The following is a 23951-nucleotide window of genomic DNA, read 5'->3' on the forward strand; positions in this document are numbered from 1 at the left end:
CATGGTAGAACAGGAGTACATTGGTTTTTCCTCACTTTGATAAGTGTTTGGTCTGAAATACTAATGACACACTCTTGACGAATCAGATACAAACTTAAACCAGAGTCAACTCATTCACTTGCCTTTACCTGCATACTTCTGATTGGTTACATGAAGTACTTTCATTAAAGTTTCATTGGTAGCTTGTGATATTTGCCTTTGGTCTGATGTTCATTTTGTTCACTTTTGTTTTGGTTTAAGAACCTCAGTTGAAAAACACTTACTGCACTAATGCTCATGGCTTGAATAGCCCTTTGAATATTTTTTTTCTAGAATTCGACACATAGACTAGGGAAGTTAAAAACCAATATTTTATTGTAAAGCACTTATGGGCCATATGGGAGACGTGTTAAAGAACTCCCTATATTCATTATTTACATTATTTGATATCATAAACGTCGTTTACTACCCCCGTTACACCACACTACAAGTAAATATTATTTGTCAATCCACTTCATTTTCAAGTTGGTAAGTAAGTTGCCTAGCCTTTTCAAGTTCATCAGGATCTGCTAAATATCCTCTATTCTCAACACTTGTGTAATACTCCATTAACTTTGTGTTAGGACGAGCTCTTCTTGGAATCCTTTTCCCTTCAAACTTTTCTGGCTTAAGTAACAAACGAAGGCCAAGTTTGTTGTAATAAGCACAAGTGATTTTTCCACCCTGTCGTTCAATGGCTTTTATTGCAGTTTTTGATGCTTTGGTTACTTCGATATCAACTTTAGCCTGGAACCAAGTTGTACCCTACCATGGAATCAAAGGCATAAATTGTGTTTACCCTTAAACTCCCATGAGTGACCAAGGCAGAATTTCTCCTTACAATATTAACACAATATCAAACAGACAAGAGATGAGAATAAAGAAAAATATAAACCAGGAAATTGTTGGTTGATTTAATACCAAATTCTCCAAACTAAAGTCATAAGAATTGTATGGCAGACAGTAAGGAGAATTACTCTCGAGATCTGGGAAGAGACAGGGTTACAAGCACCCTTGCGATAGAAAAATGTCTTTCTTGGCCTCACTCAATTGCAAGTTTGTTTTTGGTGAAAATGCACGATACCAATAATTGTGCCTCTAGTGGAAACAAAATTATTAATTTTTAACAGGATTTTGTGTCGAAACTGTCTCCCACTGCCTGATTATGTCCTTGCCAAGTTGTGATCAGATGGTTTACTAAGGGAACAGGACTTTACAGACAAAAAAATTTCAAACCCAACTAATTACTTTAGAAGGCAGAAGATCTTGTGCTTCTAGAACAAACTAGATTCATGCATTGGAAAGATTTCACTGATGGGCGCAGAAGGGGTGGATGGGTTGTCTGGATGGGACAACTTAACAAAAGTTAGACAAACCCACAAAAATGATCATGAACACACCATCAAATATTGTTGGTGATCAACAAACCAGCCATGAAGAAAATATAATGAATATTTGATGGGTTAAAAAAGTATAACATACATGATCACCTATGGAACTCCAAGGTTAAGTGAAAGAGCTTTTAATCTGCATCAATGGGGTATAAACTGTGCAAAATATACTTGTCAGAATGCCTTTGGATCTCAAATTGACCCCAACAACTTTCCTTTAACTTTTAGCCTCTCTAATATTACTAGCCAAGAGCAAATATTCTTCCTTCCATCCTCCCTCCCTCCCTTACCCCCCCCCCCACCACACAAAATTTCAGTGAGTTACCAAGACACCTGAGACAAGAAAGAAAAAGGCATCGCTTGTATGACGAGAAATTTTGCCAATACTGCTGAAATGAAGTTAAAATACCATCATTTTCAACAAAGTAGCAGAGGTGAACTACTTACCCCTCCCAACAATACAACACCATCCTTTACTCTTCCTCCAAGAGCTCCTGATCTCCAAAGATGATACATGGTGATGGGTGCATTGGGGTTTAGACGCCCACTGTCGATGAAAAACTGAAGCCGGTTTAGGTTCAGAGGTCTATAGTGCATTTTGTATCTGAAGGCAAAAATGGGACAAAGACAATTTTTAACCGTTTAACTTTCAAGACCAGCCGATTGTTAATTCTCCCCTCTAGCTGCTATGCTTTCCTTGTCGATCAGTAACAAAGATTTGGTGTCAAATCAAGTTAACAAATTAACCTAATCAGTTTGAGTATTCTCAGTACCCATTTGCTGAATAATGTATGGATTATTATAGGGAGAAGTTACAAGTTAATCACCTCTGGGAGTAAAGGATTGTATGTATGTATCCTTTATTTGTTTGAGCAGGTTGATTTATGGCAGCTATTTGCTGATGTGGACCTGCTATCTTCCCACCCATGCCACCCCTGGGGAGGACATCCACCACACAGTAATCTCGCGTGTGGGAAATTAATGTCTCCTACCCCAACCCTGCAGGAGACGGGACCTCCGTTTATTCGTCCTTATCCGAGAAGACTAGAATATCTAACCATTTCTTGATGTTATAGAAAGGTAGCAAATTCTTCTCAATTATTTTAAGACCTTGAGTGTTGGTCCGGCCGGGGCTTGAACCCTTGGCCTCCTGCACAACAGTCCAGCACACTATCCATTGGGCTAACTGGCCGGCGGTCGAGAGATAAGAGAGAGATACTGATGAAATACTACAAATTCTTCTTCTGTTAAAGCATGATGTTGTAACACATGCAGTGAAGTCAACATTTCTATCTATCTCTTGGGATTAGATGTAAATACCATTTTGGTAATCAATAAACATCAATATTATCAGATTTTTCAGTTTCCTAAAAAGTGCTTGCTATCTTATCTACCCACATTACAGCTGTTCTGAAGTTTTGAGATCTTTCGTATCTTGGTAAGGCGATGAAGTAATAATTCTGCTTGCCGACATTTTGTGTACAATATCACTGAATTCAGTAACCCAATACACCCTAACATCAGTATGAATATTCCCAATACTGTTCTCTCTACATTTCCTCAGGTGCCAACAAAGAGAATTTGTTTAACAATCAAAGGCCTTTCTAGTTAGTGATCGTTTCCTTTCTCTCATGACCTTAATGTTTGTTTCAGGGGTGATACTGTATAGAGAAAGTAAATGCTGGTCACCCCTAGGGGTCAATGGGTAGCTATGGTAAAGTCTGTTTATGAGCCAAGTGGCCCATCGGGCCAGCGCTTAACTCTGGTTTCTGTAGCATGAAATGACTAGGAGAATTTCTACTCCCCTCTGGATGGGATGCTAGTCCATCGCAGGGCTACCCCCCCAGCGTTAAATTTGCCGGTAAGGGGTCAATGGGTAAATTGATTGAATTAAAAAAATATCTGATTGCAATTCCCAAAAATTATTTAACCTCTACATGTATTTGGAAATGTCTACACATACATGTTTTTGAAGCCATGCTTTGGGACACGAAGATAGAAAGGTGTTTGTCCTCCTTCAAATCCAAGCCTAGGTTTTGTGTTTCTTTGACCCTGTCCTTTGTGACCACGCCCAGAAGTCTTCCCACGTCCAGATCCTCTACCACGTCCTTTGCGGTGTTGCTGTTTGATTAAATATGTTGCATGTACATGAAAAGAAAAAAGCAAATTGGTAATGCAGAAAAATTAAGGGGGTAAGTTTTCTGAAGAAACTGTGGTGCTGCATCGGTGGGAGTAACAAGGCAATTTTGGTTTTATCAACTGAGTTGATAAATGAAAATTAGCCACCATGAAAGGATTTCAAAGCTGACATTTGGAGAGTTAGCTCTTTGTCAGAGTGAATCAATGCAGAAAAAAATACATGTCATTAATAAAAATTTGATCTTTTGTGGTTGAGAAGTCTATGTAAAGAGCATTCTGATAGAGGTCCTGAGAATGTTGCCTAAAGGTGCACGCTGCAAGCAGAATTTCTAGTGAGGATTTTTATGAACATGGGTCAAAAAACAGGGCATAAAGCAGGGCATATGCCCTGTGGGACATTTACGAGCCCTATCACAGACTTAGAACCACAATTCCACATTTTACTTTGTTTTCCTGTTTACTTTACAAAAAAAGCAACTTGCGTTTCTCAACACATCTTCATAATTTCACTGTCTTAGTATCACTAAAGCAGCTAACTGATATTCCTCTACACCAGTACAACATACTGACAGACTCCAGGGTTCTCAATTGAATTTTGTACAGCTGTTGCTGTGCTACTTTCACTCATAATGCCAAAATATATGGGCAAAGGTCATGTATCTTGGGCCCTTTTGGCCAAGCTGCTCGGGGCCTTTCACCTTTCACTTTGCAGCAAAACATGTTGGAAGATGACATCTGCAAGAGGCCTGAGCTAGAATATACAACTTCATTATGGCAGCCATATTTCAACATCACAGAAAATTTGCAAAGCTTAGTGATTATCCATCATCCTGTGGTCTGCTTACAGGCTAATCATTTTGAAAACTAAAACACACTAACAGTCAATACTAAACTCAGTTACCTCCTCAAAAAGTCGTTCTTTTATTAGCATTTTAAAGACGAATTGATCTTCTAGTCGAAGCGCTTCGACAAGGGTAACTCCAAACGGAGTTAACTTCGACAAGTGACACCAACGGCAGGTGTTACGGGTTACGGGTTAAATTGAGAACCCTGGACTCAGAGTTCTTAGTCTTCCTTAAGTCTCACGCATTGATTGTGAAAAGATAGTCATCCCCCGATCCTATATACAATTTATTCCTTGTTTCTTTTGTACCTGGTGCGATTCCTTCGAAATATTGACAAACACTTTCCAAAATAATTGGCTCAAAATAAAGGATGCACTTCTAAGCTACTTTAATTTTTCACAACTTCACGGGTGAGCATGTCCCAGTACCCTGCAGATCACCCAACACAACCATAATTTGTTCTGATCTACTGTCAACGCAGCAAATGCTGTACACACGTTTAGACAACATGTGGGCTAGTTAGTCGACTCCGGTCATTTGTAATACTTTGGTAAGCTGAAATATTCTATTCTCCAATATAGAAAATTACCTACCGCTTTGAATGCTTCAGGTAAATCTCTGATGTTGTTCAAAGCGACGCGAGGATACTGCCTCAAAGCTGTAAGATTCTTCTTGATATGACAAATCGCCATGTTGGCCGCCATGTTGTTCTTGACCGGCCCCAGGTTTCTCTTGCCAACAGAGCATTGACACGGCCTGGAACCAAGTTTAGACAAAATGGCGTCGAAATGTGCAGAAAGTGGTTATTTTGCACAAGTTATATTTACTCATGATAGCAAGCCCCCCGTCCTTATCAACAAAGAGCTGATCACATTGGGCAGGAAAGAAGGTAGGAGAACTGAAAACGACAAGCAATTGCTCATCAAGGATGAGTATATTATCATGTGATGTCATATACTTTATACAATCAATCAGCTGGTTCAGAATTCCTTGTGATATATATGCGTTATTAACTAAGCGTGGGGTCAATCTCACCTAAAAGATATTTTTATGGTAAGAAAGCTCCCCTTATAAACTGCAGAACCTTTATTTGCAACTTTGGTTGCCTTTACAACCCCTCAACATTAACATGAACATAGTTAACTATGGCATGAACCATGACATACACTGTACCCGCCGATTGGATGAGACCGCTGAATCTTAGAGTTTTATGTCACAGGTTGTGATATCAGCTTTCCTGGGTGTAAATTTGTATCAGGGCATCACTGTACTATTACAAGGGATTCAGATGGTACATTTTGGCTTCAAGACTTCAGGTGACTTAGTGAATTGTTTTCCATTCTATACAAACTTCTCATAGCATTGATCTTTATACACAATTGTTTGTCTTAAAAAATACTCATGTCAGTAGTAAGTTACAGTTAAGTTTTGATTTCTCTTTAGTACCAATGGATCATTATTGAATGGAAAGAAAATTGAGAAAGAGAAGGTAAATACAGTTTAATGAAGTATGTATACAGAATTAAAAGTTTAGTTCAAAGAAATGACTTGAATTGTAAAGAGGCAGATCTAGACAGACAGACAGACCCATAGACAGACAGATAGACCTATAAACAGACAGACAGACATACAGACAGACAGAAAGACAGACAAACACACAGAGAGACAGATTTATATGCAGATCTTGCTTGGAATTTTGCTAAATTCAGTTTTCTTGTGTGGATTCATCTTGATTAATAAATATTAGGCACTTCAGTAGAATGATCAATTTAAAATGTGTATATGCCTCCCGGTTAGCTCAATGGATAGAGTGCTGGACTGTTGTGCGGGAGGTAGAGGGTTTGAGCCCCGGCCGGACCAACACTCAAGGTCTTAAAATAATTGAGAAGAATTTGCTACCTTTCTATAACATCAAGAAATGGTTAGATATTCTAGTCTTCTCGGATAGGGATGAATAAATGGAGGTCCCGTCTCCTGCAGGGTTGGGGTAGGAGACGTTAATTTCCCACACACAAGATTACTGTGTGATGGATGTCCTTCCCTGGGGTGGGATGGGTGGGAGGGTGAGATCGATAGACTGAAGCGGCTGCCAGAGGTGCCTGATATGCCGACGTCTGTTCTCAACCTTACACTGCACCTGTAATTCAGCCTCTGGGCTGCAAGTGGTCAGATATAAACTATATTCATATATTCATATATTCATATTTAATTGTTGCTGTTTCCTTTTACAAGTTTTTTGTTACATTTACAAAAGTTTTTCTTGCAGAAACTACAGATCAATCACAATGACCAAGTACAAATAGTTCATCGAAAAGATTGCCCTGGAAGTGGTAAATGTTATGCATTTATTTCCACTCGCTCTGATTTAATTAAAGCGCAAAATCTGTATATAATAAAGAAATTTTTGGGAACTTAAAAATAAAAAATTCTTATTTGTCCCAAGCTTATTCCTAGATGAAAAAAAAATTTTCATGAAACTTAGCTTAACAAATAATAAATCTGAAATGAATTGGTAAATTCAGATTCTTTTACCCTTTAACTCCCATGAGTGACCAAGATAGAATTTCTCCTTACCATATCAATGCAATGTCAAACAGTCAATTAATGAGAATAAAGAAAAATATCAATTAGGGGATTATTGGTTGATCCAGTACCAAAATCTCTTAACTAACATCATAAGAAGTGTATGGCAGACAGTAACGAGAATTTATGAATGTAATCTTGGGATTGAAAGGGTTTAAGTGTCTCAATATTATCATGATTATTTTTTCAGATATAGCATTTGTTTTTCAAGACTTAAAGGTCTTGAAAGAAGAAGCAGAATTACTAGATAACACTTTGGAGTATGACAATGATACGGGTAAGTAACAATATTGATCAGGTTGTCTAACATGAAATATTTTGTTAAAAATAGATCACAAGACTTCACTGAAATAGTTGGTTGCTATACAGCCTGTGTAGCTCGAGTTTTAACTCTTGTGCCTGTCTAAAGTTGGCTGAAGCAGTTTATAATTTCATTTTTTTGAAAATCTGCAATAGAAGATTTTACTTAACCCTTCAACTTGCAAAAGTGATTAACATGTAACTTCTTCCAACAATGTCCATACGTTATCCAGCAAACAGGTAATTAGAATATTCAAACTTATCAGGTAGAATTTTTTCTCTTGTTCTACACCAAAGTCTTTGTAATGATTTACAAGGAAATGTTTAGCAGCTTGAGGGGAGAATCACCAATCAGATCTTTGGATTTGAAGGGTTAATTTGCATTTTTCCGACTAAATATGTAGAAGTAAATTTAGAACTGCATTATATATGAATAGGTTGATATCCCAGACCTATGCACATGGTACCTTAATTAGTGAACATTCCTTGATATTCTTTAGTCATAAATATATTTTGTGGAATGAGCAAGGATTGATCATCATTACAAAGTATAAACCTTTTGTTTCAATGGGAAATAATATCTTAATGGGGTTCTTTATCTTTTGTCTTGTTTTTGAATTAATAATTATGTTTATAGAGGAAGATGTTGGTGAGAATGAAGAAGTCAAACCAAGTGAGGCAGCAATTGTTTCTCAAAAAAGGTCTCATAGTGAGGTAAACTTCAATTGATATTATTTGTATTATTATTGTAATCGTTATAATTACTAATATGATTTTCATTGTATAATATAATATCTTTTATCACGTTAAAAAAAACATTTACTGTTTTTGATTGGTCTCCACAGTCATTGTGATAAACATGTCATTCAAAGCTTTTACTGAAAACAATTTTTAGGCTTCATCATTTTGTCCTTGAATATGGAATGTGTTAAAAAATTAATACATCGACAGCAAATAATTTTACATCCACTTGTACAAACAGTCTGATATTGCAAGTACTTACTTGTTAGTTAACATTGTACATTTAAGGCTGGAGATACAGATGAAGGAACCGAGCCCAAAAGGAAGCGCCAGGGGGATGAAGAGGGAGCATCCAGTAGCAAAAAACCTGAGCTTCTCCCACATAACTCCATTGCTGATACGCTGCTTTGTAGTATATGCCAAGTAAGGTCATTAGGATTTTATCATTCCATGTGTAAATGTATCGTTCTTGTAGCCAGTAGAGTGTTTTGCAGATATGCCAACTTTTGAGGGTTTTTACTTTTGCACCAGCCCTCCTTGCTTAATGCACCTCTCTTGACCCTCCCTCAAACTACTTTTGATTAATTGTTGTTTTTCATCCTGAGCACAAAACAAGAGATGCAAAACATTATCACTTAGCCTTGATTTCAAATCACAATTACACGCTAAATACCTTGCTTTGTTAACTGATCAGAATTCAAGATTTTATTCAGTTATATGATTCTATAATTTATTAAATAAATAAACTATTGTTTTCTGCTTTTTTTTTTTCTTTTTTCATGTAGGACATTTTCCATGATTGTGTGAGGTAAGAGTATAAATACAGGCATGCAACAGCATTGTGGATTGTTCTCTCCCTTACTAAGAAAATGAATAGATTTTTTTGTGCTAGAAGGTTCAAACCCAGAATAAAGTTCTTTATTTAATATTTTCAAGGCACACATACATTTCAACAAATGTTAATTACTTTAAAAGAAAATGGTTAGTCTCTATTTCAGACACACTGATTTAAGAAAGTTATAAAATTTGAAAGGAATGTGATTTTCACAAGCAAGGGTATTTCTGCCTCATAATAACTTTTCACGAAAATGATGGACTTCCTTTAGTTTACAGCCCTGTATCCATTCATTCTGTGCTGCGTGTTATTCACAATGGATGGAACGTTCTAAAGAATGTCCAACTGTGAGTAAAAGTTTATTTCAAATTGCATTGAGCTTTAAATTATTATCATAGGAATTAGACAGCCTTGTATCCATTGTGCTAGTTCTTTGTAGTGCTGTAGATGGATTGCCCTTGACTGGTGATATTCCATCAGTGAGTAACTGTTCTTTAACTTGCATGAAGTCTCTGCAAATTAAAGGCTGGAATTGTGTAATTCTGACTGTGATTTGCACATAGGATCATGGAGATCTTGTTCACGGCTTGTTGTGCAGAAGGATACATGGTTGAAGATACTAATTATTTAAGTACTTTTTAACATTTTTAACAGTTAGTTCATGTTGTAGAGTCCCAGATTGTTTTGTGGGAGGTGGAAAGTTTGGGCCTCAAATTAAGGTACTCAGGGTCTTAAAAATAACAAAGGAGATAGTGTTGCCTTTGCTATGCGAATGGTTAGACATTTTAATGGTCTTGTCTCCTGCATTCTCTTGATACTGATCAGAAGGGATGTTAAAAAACCTGTACACTTCTCACAAAGAGTAAGGAACATAGCTCATGGAGTTGTGATTATACAAGCCCCCATTTAAACCAGCTCTAAGCTAAACTGGACGGGTGTGTTCAAATTTTGCAATCAAATCAAAAAAGAAATAACCCTTTTTGCAAGAATTGCAACTCCCAGTACCACACCTGTTTAGGCCAAATAAGGAGGTTCCTCTTCTGGGATCACCTAACTTTTATATCTTTCCTTTTGTGGGCCCCCACTCCCCCCATCTGTTTCATTTTAGAGTGTTTCAAGGTTAACCCAATTTCAGATGTTGTTAAGCAAACAACTTTTTTTATTGAATAGAATTGTGACCTGGATGCTATTTTTTTTTTTTTGCTAGTGTCGTAAAAAGGTTGAAAGAATTAGCAAAAATCACATCATAAACAACTTGGTAGAAGCCTTCTTGAAAGAACACCCAGGTAGAGTGAAAGCAGTTTTTCTAGGAAATTTTTTAAGATTACAAGTTATTGATGTTATAGTCCCTCAGATTATAAAGTATTAGAGAATACAGTTATTAATTAAGGAGATATCTTAACATAAATCTCATTGAAAGAGTGTGAGTTTCAATTGTAATTTATCCATCCCTTATACATATCGTGTTCTGTAAATAGAGAGACAGCGGAAAGAAGAAGAGCTAAGAGAAATGGATAGGAAAAATAAGATAACAGAGGATATGGTATGTGGCTGTTAACCCTTTGATCTCTAAGAGAGACCAGCATCTACTTTCTACCTACAATATCTCCCCTAGATCAAAGGTCGCAAGAAGAAAGGAAATGATTTGCAATGAAAAAAACTCTCAACCGTTAAACAAACTCTTCTTGTTTGTGTAAAGGCTGATAGTGTTGAAAGAAACTGTTTGGGGCTGCGTCAGTGGGAGTAATGAAAGTTCTGCCTTTAAAGCACACACAACCCACAATTCCTCTATTCGCTCCGACGAAGGGCTAACACTTGAAACGTCAGCTTTTGTAATCGTTTTGGTGGCCAATTTACCATTTCAACTTTGTTGATATCATTATCCAAATTATCTTCTTGTTTGTACCATGGGAAATGTATGGAAAACAGTACAGAGAATATGCATACTGATGTTAGGATGTAAAGGGGTAAAGAATTAACATTGACATTACCAAGTTTTTTGGGAGCTGACACACAAACTCCTTTTAGATTTCTATTTTGTTCAGTTATCTGTAACTGCTTTGTGAAAATGTTTTTCCTAACTTCTACTGTTTAATTTGAATGATAACCAGAAATGAGTAAATGATTGTAAAAGCAATTTCAATTTAAAGGGAAGGTAATAGCAAAATATTTATCTTGTAGGCAACTGAAGTTTCTCTGCTGCTAATTATTTTTGCAGCTTAGACCAAAACATTCAAGAGGTTTGTTTGTGTCGTCATCCTTTGGTGAGGACGCTGATGATGGTGAGGATGATGACGATTACAACAATAGTGATGACAGCAGTGCCAGTGGTGTTGGTGACAGCAGTGAGTCTGATGACTCTGATAGAACGTATGAATCATTTTATCTTTAATCATTATTAATTTTTGCATTTTAGATGCTAAATTACAAGGTTGATAAATATTCATGAAAAAATTGCACCCTTCTGATTGGCTGAAAACAAATGCATTATTCTTGTAACAGGAGTGCAAAGTTGTCACACAAGTGCAAATTACAAACAGTGCCTACATGCTTTCAAGATTTCATCTGTCTTGACTCTCTGTGATGCCTTTTTCTTGTAAATAATTATTAACAAGTAACAACATGATCTCTTAATATGCAATTTGGTGCAAGTAACCACTTGAAAATTTTCCAAAGAGAACAAATTGTGCTTCATCTGCTAATGATCTAATGAGTTCGTGGGAGTGAATGAGTTGACAACAACACTGTGCAAACTTTGTAATGCTTGTAAATAGTAAAGCTACACACTCAGGGCTATGCTCTAAGAAAAATTGAAGGGACACCATTGTTTTAAAATGTGAAATCCATGGTGTTCAGCATATGCTTTTTATGGATAAACTAAAATTCCTGAGTCGCCCAAGAGCAAGAGTAAGGTGCCAGGGGCCACTGCTAGATCACGGCCCTGCAGGGTATTGCATATTAATTTTTTTGCTTAGATCTTGATTTCCAATCTGTTACTTGTTGTTGAACTTGTTTGAGTCTAAAAGTCTTTAATTTTTAATGCAATATATTACAAAGACCAGGAAAATCTCGGTATGTTAACTTAAGTTTACTTCTTTTATTTATGACAGAGGTGCACCTTTTATGCCTTCTTCATTTGGGGGTTTATTTGGATTCTCCTCTTTAATAAGGTTAGTTTAGGACAAATGAATTTTTTTTTGTGCTCACTAGTTGAAATTATGAGACAGTGAACAGGTGATCTAGGTAAACAAAATAAGAGAAGAGAAGTTGTAATAACACAGTGGATTGGAAGGCCATGTCATTCTGAGGAATTTTTGTGCTGTGAAAAACAACCTTTACCTTGACGGAGAGTACAAAATGTAAGTTTACTCAGAAAGGAAACACTGCAGAAGAGGTAATGATGAGCTGGAAGGTGTAGGGCGATGGATAAAGGTGTGCTGAAAGGATTGACAGAGGCAAACTCTAATTAACTTGTTCTTGAATTAAGTTTCTTGAAGAGGCACGAGAAGCAGTAGTTAACTCCTTTAAGAAATGCAAGTGTGCATAAATGCAATGAACCTCATCAAGCATTCTTTCTCTCAATATTATATAAACTAAGCCATTTACTGTCAATTCATTCCCTTGTGAAGGCCTGTACCCACCAACTGTCGACTCTGTCCTGGATACATTTCACCAACCATTTTGACACCTATGGCCAGTACCAGTGAAGGTGAGTGCAATTTAATGAACATGGTATAAGGTGGGAGATAGAAACAGGGTAGGTCAGGGCTCAACACTAACTTTTCAACTTACTAGCCCAGTGGCTAGAGACAACATAGATGTTACGACAATTTCAGTTTGTTTACTAGCCAAACTGGTTAGTGGACATTGAAAACCACCAGCCAAAACTGAATTTCTACTAGTCTGTGGCTAGTTGGCTACCATTAGTGTTGAGCCTAATGGTGGGTCACAGAAAAATTGTAATTTGCCTTTGCTTAATAATGATTGGGGAACTTGGAAGATATGTCAAAGCTACATCATGATTTATCCTTTGAAACTAGTAGGAGAACGACACCATTCTATAATCAAGGAAATGAGGTTGTCAGAAAAATTGGTTCTGAAGTGGCCTTGGTTTGAATCCTCTCATCTTAGTGGAGTCAAGTATATTTCTTTGTTCCATGCTTGTGACCAATAATTTGTCTACTTTTGACCCTCCCATTGATTTAATATTTCATGATTTCAATTTTTTTCTGTTTAAAGTAGCACCAACAACGAGTGTGACACCACCAGACTACACATGTACCCCAGATCAGATCCACATCTTATGTCAGTGCTGTCTTCAACCAATGCCATACAGATGGCCTGATGCAATGACAGCAAGTATTCCTGCACAGAAATGTAAGTTTACTACCACATCATAACTGATTGTTGTCACTTTCTTTTGCCTTCTGATACTCAGATGAGTGCACTATAGGGCATTGCTTGGCCTTCCATTTTAGGACTTGTCCCAGCTGTACCCATCTTCTTCTTGGTCTTCTTATTTCCACCTGCTCACTTATAGTCTGGATGTTTTCTCCTTTCATAATCTCCTTAGTTTACTAATACCATACCAAGCCATTTCTCGTCTGACTACGCAATTTCATTGAGGTGTAGTACTGCTGCTCTATCTGGACTGGATGTGACAGTTTCTGGCAGGTTATTTCTGTGCTGTTTGATAGTTTGCAGTATGATAATTTGTGCCCCTTTCCTGTGTAATGCACTTACCTTTTTGATACTTTTACTCATTTATAATCCTAGATGGAAAAGTTAGCTTTTCTTGTGTTCCATTAATACACAAGACAACCACTGAGTTGCCTCTAACATAACTTAGCACTTTGCACCCTAACATCAGTGTACATATTCTCCATACTGTTCTCTATACATTTCCTTTGGTGCTGACAAGGAGAATTGATAGAACAGTCAAAGCTTTGTAGGTCGGGGATCATTACCTTTATTCTTATGATCCTGATTAATGATTTAGCAGTGTTACTGTAAGGAGAAATTACATGCTGGTCACTCTTAGGGTTTAAATGGTTGACAAGGGCTGTGGTCTAGCAGCGCCCAGTGGCCCCTGATGCCTTACTTTTGCTCTTGGGTGACTCAGGAATCCTGGTTTTTTTTAATAAAAAGCATATACCGGGCACCCTGGATTTCACAGTTTCAGAGCACTGGGCTCCCTTCGATTTTTCTTAGAGCACAGCCCCGTTGACGTATGTTCTTTTTGTCTCGATTTTTTTTTTGTACACGTAGGTTCAATCTGCCAAAAGTCATTTTGTCATATGTTGTGGGGATGTCATGGTAGTGGCTGTCTGGGATGTCTTAATAAATTCAAAGGTGAAGAAAAATGGGCCAAACACAAGTGATATTAATCCTTAATTTTACGAGGAACCATGTGATTACTTGTTTATAATATAAGGGGCAAAATGTTTTCTTACTGATCTCGCGCAAAACGGGACGCCATTGTTACAAAACAAACAGAAATTTCTTTACCTTGGCAGCCGTTGCTAAGCGATTTTCAGCCAATCATTTTCAAGTAATTTTGCCCGGGGCAATTACAAAAATTAAGAAAAAAATGCCCTCTGTCTTGACCAATCACAATTCAGTAATTTTGCCCCTTGGATGATAAACAACTAAATAATAGTGTGCACTTATTTGCGGCTCAAATTTTAATCTCTCCGGTTGGAACAGTCGAAATGAGACACGAAAATATAGGTGCCGTTAGATACTAGTGTATCAAAATTTAACTCGCCAGTAATTCATAGCCTTGAAATAAGTAAATTAATATGCTTTCAATTTGTGGCAGATTTCAAATTTGGGGATACCACTTTTTTGACAATAATCAACGGCAATTTACACGAATCAAAAATACTTCAGGTGAGTTTTGAATAGAATTATTCTCCTAAAAGCTTACGATAAGTTTTTTTTTTAGTTTTGCTTTTTATGAACTTTGACTCATTCTCAGCTCATATCATTTAACCCTTTGACTTCCAGAAGTAATTAACATGTAATTTTCCCCATAATACCCATACATTAATGAGAATAGAGGTTTTGCACAGCAGCCATGTTGGATGGCAGGAACAATGAAAATATTTTGCATAAGAAAGAAAATTTTTTCCCCTGGGTAAAGTAATCTATTGTTCCTGCCATCCAACACTCAGGTAGTTGTGAAGGTGTAGTCTGATCATCTGGGTGAGTGTAGTCCTGAGAAGGACTGTTGTCGGTGGTAGAGACTGACGTTTCGACAACCTGTGCGGAAGTCATCATCAGAGTCAAGTGAATGATTGTTGTCAGTAGTGAATGATTGTTGTTGACAACAATCATTCACTTGACTCTGATGATGACTTCCGCACAGGTTGTCGAAACGTCAGTCACTACCACCGACAACAGTCCTTCTCAGGACTACACTCACCCGGACGATCAGACTACACCTTCACATGTTACCCCCGGGTTCAAGCCATTTACTGCACTCAGATATTTGTTATCTTGATCTTACACCAAATTCTCGTAACTATCCCACAAGGAATTATGTAGCAGCTAGAGGGGAGATTTAACAATCACATCCTCACTCTTGACAGGATTATTTAACCGAAAAAAGCCTTAGCGAACAAGACTTGTTACAGAAGTGTGTTAAAAAACTGGACTCCAAAGAATACACGACAGTCGGTGGGTGGTGCGCTGTTTTTACGATCTGTAGTGAAAGTAGTTAATAGGAAGGATCTTCTCAAGAGGGAGGGGACGGTAGGGGGTGTTTAGTGCTAGCGGCCTTCTGGCCTTTGTAGACGTCCTTTAGATAAGGACAAATTTAGGGGCTAAGTGCACTCTAGACACTCCATCCCCTCCCCCCTCTCCCTTCCGGCTACGTACGCGATAGCGGTTGGTTAAAAGATTCTCTTGTTACATAGCTTCTGTTTTCATATGCATTGCTGTAAATTGTAACAGAAATCTTGGGGGGATCGATTTTGGTTCGGAGTAGCGCAAGGTTCGAGTTAGCTTAAGTTCAATTTATTGGAGGTCGACTTAAATTAACCCTCAATATAAAAGAACGCCCATGCATGCCTGGTTATTTTCTCCTATAGATGCAGCAAGCCATGATGTCAATTCAGAAACTGTGCTTTGTCACAGATGTGCATTACGAAATTTCAAGGAGCTAGCGTATCAGTTTCGTCGTGATATACCAAGGGAACAATTACCAGGCATGTACCCAAGGAGTTTTTTCTTTTTTTCATCACTCTTATGACTACATAAGGGCAGAAATGGGCGACTCAAAGTCCGATTACCAATTAATCAAGATTAGCACAAAGTCTAAGAGACAAGAAACTTATCGATTAAACTTATTTATGAACACAGCAAGCTACAGCAGTATATTTAATAGTGCGCGCAAGTTACGCGCAGTGTTCAAATTCACTGGCGGGTTAACCGTGAAATTTGGTGCTAGACTCCGAGCAGTTCCTACTTAGCGTGCGCCTCACGCCTCAATTTTTTGGATGATGTAAATGGAGATGATGACTTGTAAGCCTGGCATCCGAAGAAATAATCGGAAGGTCGTTGGTTCGACTCCTATTGGGAGCACTCGGAGTTCTTTTTCTCCGAGTGCGCCCGTGTCATTCACTGATTAACATCTTCTTTCATCAATTTTTTCCAATGATTTTCTGCTCGTAGTCAAATTAGGAGCATTTTTCGAGTCTCACAAAACCAAAACCAAAGTAATCACAACAGCAGATCAGAAGAAAAGAAAAATGAGATTGAGTACTTGAATTAAAAACAAACAAACTGCCTAAATACATATGATGCACGATCCTCGCAGTAGATAGCGCTATTTAAGCAATAGCGAAAATCAGACCTGAAAAAAATCAGGCCTGTACGGGATTCGAACCACTGACCTCTGCGATACTAGTGCAGCGCTCTACCAATTGAGCTAACAAGCCAACTGGGAGCAGGCCGTTAAGTTGACTCGTAATAAACCCATGAAAGTGATAAATGAGATACAATGAAATATATGAAGTTCATATATTTTGTACTGCGATATTAGATACATATGATGCACGATCCTCGCAGTAGATAGCGCTATTTGAGCAATAGCGAAAATCAGACCTGAAAAAAATCAGGCCTGTACGGGATTCGAACCACTGACCTCTGCGATACTAGTGCAGCGCTCTACCAATTGAGCTAACAAGCCAACTGGGAGCAGGCCGTTAAGTTGATTCGTAATAAACCCGTGAAAGTGATAAATGAGATACAATGAAATATATGAAGTTCATATATTTTGTACTGCGGTATTAGATACATATGATGCACGATCCTCGCAGTAAATAGCGCTATTTAAGCAATAGCGAAAATCAGACCTGAAAAAAATCAGGCCTGTACGGGATTTGAACCACTGACCTCTGCGATACTAGTGCAGCGCTCTACCAATTGAGCTAACAAGCCAACTGGGAGCAGGCCGTTAAGTTGATTCGTAATAAATATATATTTCATTGTATCTCATTTATCACTTTCACGGGTTTATTACGAATCAACTTAACGGCCTGCTCCCAGTTGGCTTGTTAGCTCAATTGGTAGAGCGCTGCACTAGTATCGCAGAGGTCAGTGGTTCGAATCCCGTACAGGCCTGATTTTTTTCAGGTCTGATTTTCGCTATTGCTTAAATAGCGCTATCTACTGCGAGGATCGTGCATCATATGTATCTAATACCGCAGTACAAAATATATGAACTTCATATATTTCATTGTATCTCAAACTGCCTAAAGCGCGGGAAAACGCAGGCGAGTAAGTCATGATTGGTTGAGAGAGTGGCGCGAGTTTTCTGGACCAATCACAGAGCGAAGTAAAGCAAACCAATACAATTTCGGATTACCTTCGACGCTTAATGGTAAATTGTTCTGATATATCGTCGAAGTACAAGCATGACTTGTACTGCCTTGTTAGTACTGGAATTGGGCTGTTGATAACCAATTACGTTCGAGAATTTGTTATCGTTTTTTATTACGGCCGAGAACGTTATGTTTATGCCAATGGTAACACCCTGTGTCTGTTTTCTTTCTTATCGCAGAGTCAGTGCATAGACGTACTGATTGTTATTGGGGTAAAAACTGTCGAACGCAGAGGACCAAACAACTTCATGCAAGGTAAAGCTCTGGCTAGCTATAGTCGTGCTAAGTTTTGCTCCCATTTCAGTGTTTGGTTGAAGGAAAAAGTTTTAATTTTCAGCGTACTCTGTTTTCTTTTTGTTTTCAGTCGCTTCAATCACATTTGTGAACAGACAAGATTTACATAGCTGAAATGATCTCCATCAGCAAGAAGTGATCCTAACAAGTTGCCTGTCCTCATGATAGTAAACGATGCATGGTGCATTATAGACCACGCTAATCAAGAGCAAACATACCCAGCATACTTTTTTTAAACGATAGTGTCTTCGAAAGTATACTACACCTCGTTAGTTATTTCATGTTTATTTGAATAAAAGATAAACAATTTTGACAAATCTGGTGAACATTCACCCAATAATTATCAAAGATGACAATACTGTATATATATTTACAAAATCATGACAAAAAATGATGCTCTAAAACTTGAAATCCTTGTTCCTTCATACTTGGCTGTTTCATTTATTTGCTCACCAAAGTTTTCAAAAGACAATGAAATGTAACGAATTCAAAATAACAAACAACGCCCGGCTCTGAATTTATCAGGAATTAGAAAGATGAAAACTTGGGTCGCCTGCGTTGAAGACTATCTGTGGAATGAAAAGAGAATTTGAGTCAGTTTTTCGATTTTAAGTCAAACGAAAGTGTAGGTAGTACTGCAGCTAGCACATTGCTAAATTGTTGACGAGTTAATTCATCGCATCTAATATACTGAACAGCAGTACACTTACTTCAATAGTATGATCCGAACCATTTGTCAAAAGTTCTTCCCAACAGTCCTTGTTCTGAAAAAAAAAAAAAAAAAAAAGGAAAAATTGAGACGAAATGATATTGTGTATCTAAAATCAGCTAGTTTCTGAGCGAGTTTCGAAGCGAGTTCTGACTGTTATATCTATGCCCTAACTTCTCTTAAGTGTATGCTCCACCGTTTATGGTCTTGCCCAAACCCCTCGTGAGGTCTAAAATCGCCAGTTTCTGAGCGAGTTTCGAAGCGAGTTCTGACTTTCACATATATGCCATACCCCAAGGATACAAGTTTCCCTCTAAATTTGAATGTACTAGTGTAAGGTCCTCCGTTTATTGTCTTACCCAAACTCCCTTACAAGGTCTTATGACGATGTTTGAACCCAAGAAACTTATGACAGGCAATTTACAGTTCGCAGAATTTGATTTTTAGCAACTTACCGGTTTGAGGAATGGAGTGTTGGTTGATCTGTTGGTAAGCCAATGGTATTTGAGATCCACTGGGAACAGTGCTCGCCAGGATAGGATATAATGGGCGATGGTAAGAATATGGACTCCCTGGACAAATCAGAAAATATTTTTGCTCTAATCCTCGTCTTAACTGGTTTGCCACTCTCAGACTACTTTACTTCGCACAGATGTGGACTGTTACAAACGAACAATTGTATTTTATAAGTTTCCCCCTTCATACCTTTAACTGGCTCCGTGTAGGGCTTTGAATTTGATTTAACATTCTTCACGGCTTCAAGATGCTTCGCTTTCACTGGAACGTTTTCAACTTCAAGACATCCCGCGTTTTTTGACAGAGTGTCAAACCATGATGGTTGAAGGTCGAAATAATCTTTGCCTAGATAAAAGATAAATAAAAATCAAAGTCGGTGCATGGAAGAACACGTTATCAATTCTTAGTATCTAACTGTTCTGTCATTCATCAGACTAGACTGCTTTCATAATATGAATATATCAACAAAGTTGAAATGGTAAATTGGCCACCGTTACGGTTATAAAAGCTGACGTTTTGAGCGTTAGCCCTTCGTCGGAGCGAATAGAGGAATTGTGGGTTGTGTGTGCTTTTAAAGGCAGAAAATGGAGCTACGTGAGTGGTGGGAACTGCTTTCACACAGATGTAGATTGTTGAGTAATCGTACTTTACAAGTTTCCTCCTTCATACCTTTAGCTGGCTCAGCGGAGGGCTTTGAAGGTGACGTAATATTTTTGATGGCTTCGATATCTTTGGCTTTTATTGGAAAGTTTTCAACTATGAGACATCCGCCGTTGTTTGATAGTGTGTCAAACCATGATGGTTGAAAGTCAAAGTAACTTTTGCCTAGTTGAGACAAAAAAACAAAACAAAAACAAAAGAAACAAACTAAATTGATAATCACAGTGCATGGAAGAACTCTTCATGAAATCCGAAAAGTTTATGCAAAAGTTAACAGGGTAAAGTCCTTCTCGTCTTGAGGATGTCTTGAGAAGCCAAACTGGTATTTTCAAGTTGTGCCTCTTGTGAAATGGGTGACATACTTTTAAATCAGGCCCACAAATGATGATTTCGCCGGTTTTGGGTATTCTACCTTAGCTGTGAAAGAACCGATTTATATTCAGTGAAGGCGATACAGACCTCTCTTTCTCTCCATCTATGTTCTCTAACGCATATTCTGGAGAATACAACGAGTTCATAAAGACGAGGAGGTCGTATCAAGTACTTAGTCATCACTCAGTTGCGACAACGCCATCTCACTTTACAAACTCACCATTAAATGCTTGTAGTTTGCTCTGGGATTCTTCTGATTTTGTTTTGTTCTTCTTCACAGTAAAATTAAGGCCATCCTCGAGCTCGTCAATGTCCTTTCTTGCCTCCTGTAGCTTTTCATCCATGGTTGCCATTTGCTTGACAAAATCAAACTGACTTCTTTGCCCAGTTTGTTTTAGTTGGGACAATTTTTCTTTGAGATCAGCTATCTCATCATCTCTCTCAAAGAGAGTCTGCTTAAGAGAGACGATTTCCTTCTCTTGAGCTGTTTAAAACACAAATTAATATTACAAGTACTTAGAATAAGAGATAGAACAAATTCGAGGTCTGAGTGAGAACGCAAATGGGGAAAACACTGAAAATGACGAAATGAGAAGCTGTGGGGAAGGGAGAGGGGGATTGATTGACAGTTGAGTATCGGAAACTCTTAGTTAAATGGTTTCTTAGTCCTCGCGCACTTTTCTTTTCATGCATGCGTCACTACGTAAAACTAACCGTTAATCTCTGTTTCAAGGTAGGTGATCCGCTGCGTTAGTTGTTCCATTTCTCTCGCAGACTGAAAAAAAATTGCCAAAATAATTACTTTGAAATTGACGAAATTAGAAGTGAACAAGAAAGCTGGGGAATAAAACATTTTCAACTTCCAATCTAGCTGGAAGAGAGTAGAAATCAAAGAGTGGCGTCATAATCTAAAAATTTTCTTTGCGCGCGCTTTTTCATCTCTTCGCGAAGAAATTTGTTTTTATAGTTATTTGCCTGAACATGAGATAGAATAAATATGTGAGAATCATATATTTTGAACTGCGGTATTTGATACGTATGATGGACGATCCTCGCAGTAGATAGCGCTATTTGAGCAATAGCGAAATTCGTATCAAAAATATACGTATCAAATACCGCAGTTCAAAATATATGATTCTCATATATTTATTCTATCTCATTTATCACTTTCACGGGTTCATTACGAATCAACTTAACGGCCTGCTCTCAGTTGGCTTGTTAGCTCAATTGGTTAGAGCGCTGCACTAGTATCGCAGAGGTCAGTGGTTCGAGTCCCGTACAGGCCTGATTTTTTTCAGGTCTGAATTTCGCTATTGCTCAAATAGCGCTATCTACTGCGAGGATCGTCCATCATACGTATTGCCTGAACATCTTAGATGCAAAAGAATTTCAATTGCGTTAAAATTTTTATCCAGTCAGTGGAGGGACTCAAAACTGAGCTGTTTTTTTGGAGAGAACCGATTTGTAATTCAAATTGAACCAACTACGACTTATTTTCACGGCTTAAAGTGAGGTCTACCGTTCGCGCGTTCGCCATGAAAATCACAAGCTCTTTTTCTTCATGCTCTCTTTCTCTGATAACAGGTTGTAATTTTTAAAATGAGTGGACGTACTTATTCCACGAAAAAAAAAAGAGACCTAATGATGGGGAAACTCCTACCTCATTAGCCATGATCCGTGCCCCACGTGAGGCCTCTAGAGGCTCATGATAATTTTCAGCGGAACGATTGGTGACACTGACTTCTTCATTAAAAATTCTTGTAGAACAGAAATTCCTCACGGACTCTTTGTCTCCTGAGCTGTTTTTGTCCATTTTGTAACTGATATCTTCATTCGAAGCATTCGTCAAACACGAAAAATCCATCCTCTTTCTCTTTGCTTCAGTAAGAACCGAGCTCTTGATGCGAAACAAAGTTTCGATTTTGTTTATGTTGCATGGTAACGTGTTTGTGCCGTCACTTCATGACATCATGACATCCCGCCGGATATAAAGCGTTAAGCTTGGACACTAGAATTTTGTTGAAGCGTCAAAACATTTTAATGTTTTAAAAACATTAAAACGCTTTTGCAATGTTAAATCGATAAGGGATAAAAACACATAAAACACTAGCAGACAACGACCTATATATTACTTTTCACAATAGAGTTAACATAATTCTATTGCGAAGGTTTCCACTACGACCAAAACAAAATGATCGAGGATTTGGTACGTTGTGTAAGCGGTTTAGAATTAAAGGACCCAAAAGTAGGCTTGAGTCGATTGTGCCAGCATAATTTTGAGCATAATTTGGAAAAACGAGCATAATTTTAAACTTTTTTCAAAGAAAAGCACTGCTGGGATAATCTGCTTTTTTACTTTACTTTACTTTACTTGCAGTAAATGGTTTGAATCAGACTACACCTTCACATTTACTTTACTTGCTTCGAGAGATTACAAACGGTTGCGAATGTGTGTCACTGAGGTGCCACATTTCCGGAATGCCCATGCACTCAGTAGCTGTCGCTATTGCGGCTGGAGATCCCACAAAAAATGTTGCAGCACTGGAACAGGAAGCCAAAAGGAGTGTCGAGCCTGGAATTCAGTGGTTTTTTGCGAAAATTCAATGTAGATTTGTACAACACGTTGAGCGTATTCAAGGCTGCTAGAATAACGTGCCCGGAAGCTGTGCAATGACTGCGACTAACGCCAGCAACTGTGGGTGGCCTACGATTATTTCCGTTTTTGGACAGTAACCATGTAATAAATGGCTTAATCACGGAACTGCCTAACTATTTTGCTGCAGTCCATAACGTCACAATGGCTTGCGAAGAAGACAAATTGAAGTGGGGGCGACAGCACTCAGCCCGGATCGATTGCCACATTGGTCACTGCAGCCATGAAGGTTCTCCTGGTACTACTCTAATCTGCTGCTGCAGAAAGGATATTCTCCATAATTAACTCCTCTTTCAACGACTCGCAAGACCATGCTCTTGTAGATTATGAAGTTATGTTTCAGAACAATAAACGCTGATAAGCGTATTACTCTGCATCCTTATTTTGACTTAAGAAGCCTCCATTGATTGAAAAATGATGAGCAGTATGTTCATCAATTCTGAGCAACAAATGCAAGGGAAACGTGTAACGACAATTGTCTGATAATTGGTTTATCAAAATGATGGGCTGCAGTCACCAGGTAAGTAATCAGTTGCTGTTTGTTTTGTGTTTACTCCGGTGCTCTGCCTTTATTTTGCTTAAAAATCAAGTAGCATAATTTTGATGCGAGGAGCATAATTTAGAGAAACGAGCATAACTCGGGCAAAAATTTCAGAAATTTTGAGCAATGCTAGGAGCACAACATGCCAGTTTTACGAGCACAATCGACTCAAGCTTACCTAAAAGGCAAACTACAACCCATAGCGCGACGCAAGTCGAAATGTGAGTAATATCATTAACAGTTGCGAGATATAATGTGTTGGTCTAAAGAGAACAGAGGAAGTCCGGGGCTATCTCGCCTTGAGCGTCGGATTTGCATTGTGTACTGGACCAGTCATTACCGACCTTAAGTTGTGATCGACGGCAACCGGAAGTAAAAGATGACTGATTGGGAGCTAATTTGCGTATATGCCAGCCGTCAAGCATCCGTCGACTGTACGTGGAGATAGCGGGAAATTTGTTCTCTT

At 38.1% G+C, this 23951-nt stretch overlaps 3 protein-coding genes across 5 annotated transcripts; 1 reads left to right on the top strand and 2 right to left on the bottom strand.

The window, feature by feature from the left end:
* Positions 1-332: 332 nt before the first annotated feature.
* On the bottom strand, positions 333-5142 carry LOC111330160 (uncharacterized). Its single transcript, XM_022934981.2, has 4 exons — positions 4987-5142; positions 3373-3530; positions 1857-2013; positions 333-783 (listed from the first exon to the last, which is right to left on the bottom strand). Exons 1-4 carry the CDS (start codon positions 5095-5097, stop codon positions 484-486), a joined length of 726 nt encoding a protein of 241 aa, XP_022790716.1. The 5' UTR covers positions 5098-5142; the 3' UTR covers positions 333-483.
* On the top strand, positions 5131-18351 carry LOC111330190 (E3 ubiquitin-protein ligase CHFR). 3 transcript variants are annotated; one of them, XM_088742917.1, is made up of 21 exons: positions 5131-5282; positions 5613-5709; positions 5837-5882; positions 6660-6723; positions 7167-7253; positions 7914-7990; positions 8306-8440; positions 8803-8825; positions 9124-9199; positions 10060-10138; positions 10331-10395; positions 11071-11222; positions 11963-12022; positions 12482-12561; positions 13092-13229; positions 14121-14204; positions 14674-14744; positions 15446-15533; positions 15947-16063; positions 17920-17995; positions 18105-18351. In XM_088742917.1, exons 1-21 carry the CDS (start codon positions 5171-5173, stop codon positions 18142-18144), a joined length of 1767 nt encoding a protein of 588 aa, XP_088599043.1. In that variant the 5' UTR covers positions 5131-5170; the 3' UTR covers positions 18145-18351. The 3 variants fall into 3 exon arrangements, with proteins under 3 accessions (XP_088599043.1, XP_088599044.1, XP_088599045.1); XM_088742918.1 differs by having other exon boundaries at positions 13095-13229; XM_088742919.1 differs by lacking the exon at positions 15947-16063.
* On the bottom strand, positions 18304-22220 carry LOC111330191 (uncharacterized). The gene is made up of 8 exons (XM_022935015.2): positions 21952-22220; positions 21006-21066; positions 20512-20775; positions 19929-20084; positions 19449-19604; positions 19199-19315; positions 18745-18798; positions 18304-18603 (listed from the first exon to the last, which is right to left on the bottom strand). Exons 1-7 carry the CDS (start codon positions 22153-22155, stop codon positions 18746-18748), a joined length of 1011 nt encoding a protein of 336 aa, XP_022790750.2. The 5' UTR covers positions 22156-22220; the 3' UTR covers positions 18304-18603; position 18745.
* Between the last annotated feature and the right edge of the window lie 1731 nt (positions 22221-23951).

The sequence above is a fragment of the Stylophora pistillata genome, chromosome 13 (genome assembly GCF_964205215.1).
Source record: "Stylophora pistillata chromosome 13, jaStyPist1.2, whole genome shotgun sequence".
NCBI classification, from domain to species: Eukaryota; Metazoa; Cnidaria; class Anthozoa; order Scleractinia; family Pocilloporidae; genus Stylophora; species Stylophora pistillata.

What these genes read in the sequence shown, in the direction of transcription:
- LOC111330160 (XM_022934981.2), bottom strand. Translation starts at nt 5,097, where the DNA reads ATGGCGGCCAACATGGCGATTTGTCATATCAAGAAGAATCTTACAGCT. An exon ending in TACCTGAAGCATTCAAAGCG is followed by an intron (nt 3,531 to 4,986) that starts GTAGGTAATTTT and finishes TTAATCAAACAG; the next exon opens with CAACACCGCAAAGGACGTGG. An exon ending in AAGCATGGCTTCAAAAACAT is followed by an intron (nt 2,014 to 3,372) that starts GTATGTGTAGAC and finishes TTTTGCCTTCAG; the next exon opens with ATACAAAATGCACTATAGAC.
- LOC111330191 (XM_022935015.2), bottom strand. Translation starts at nt 22,155, where the DNA reads ATGGATTTTTCGTGTTTGACGAATGCTTCGAATGAAGATATCAGTTAC. An exon ending in CCTTGAAACAGAGATTAACG is followed by an intron (nt 20,776 to 21,005) that starts GTTAGTTTTACG and finishes TGTTTTAAACAG; the next exon opens with CTCAAGAGAAGGAAATCGTC. An exon ending in CAAACTACAAGCATTTAATG is followed by an intron (nt 20,085 to 20,511) that starts GTGAGTTTGTAA and finishes TGTCTCAACTAG; the next exon opens with GCAAAAGTTACTTTGACTTT.
- LOC111330190 (XM_088742917.1), top strand. Translation starts at nt 5,171, where the DNA reads ATGGCGTCGAAATGTGCAGAAAGTGGTTATTTTGCACAAGTTATATTT. An exon ending in AGAAAATTGAGAAAGAGAAG is followed by an intron (nt 5,883 to 6,659) that starts GTAAATACAGTT and finishes TTTTTCTTGCAG; the next exon opens with AAACTACAGATCAATCACAA. An exon ending in AAAAGATTGCCCTGGAAGTG is followed by an intron (nt 6,724 to 7,166) that starts GTAAATGTTATG and finishes TTATTTTTTCAG; the next exon opens with ATATAGCATTTGTTTTTCAA.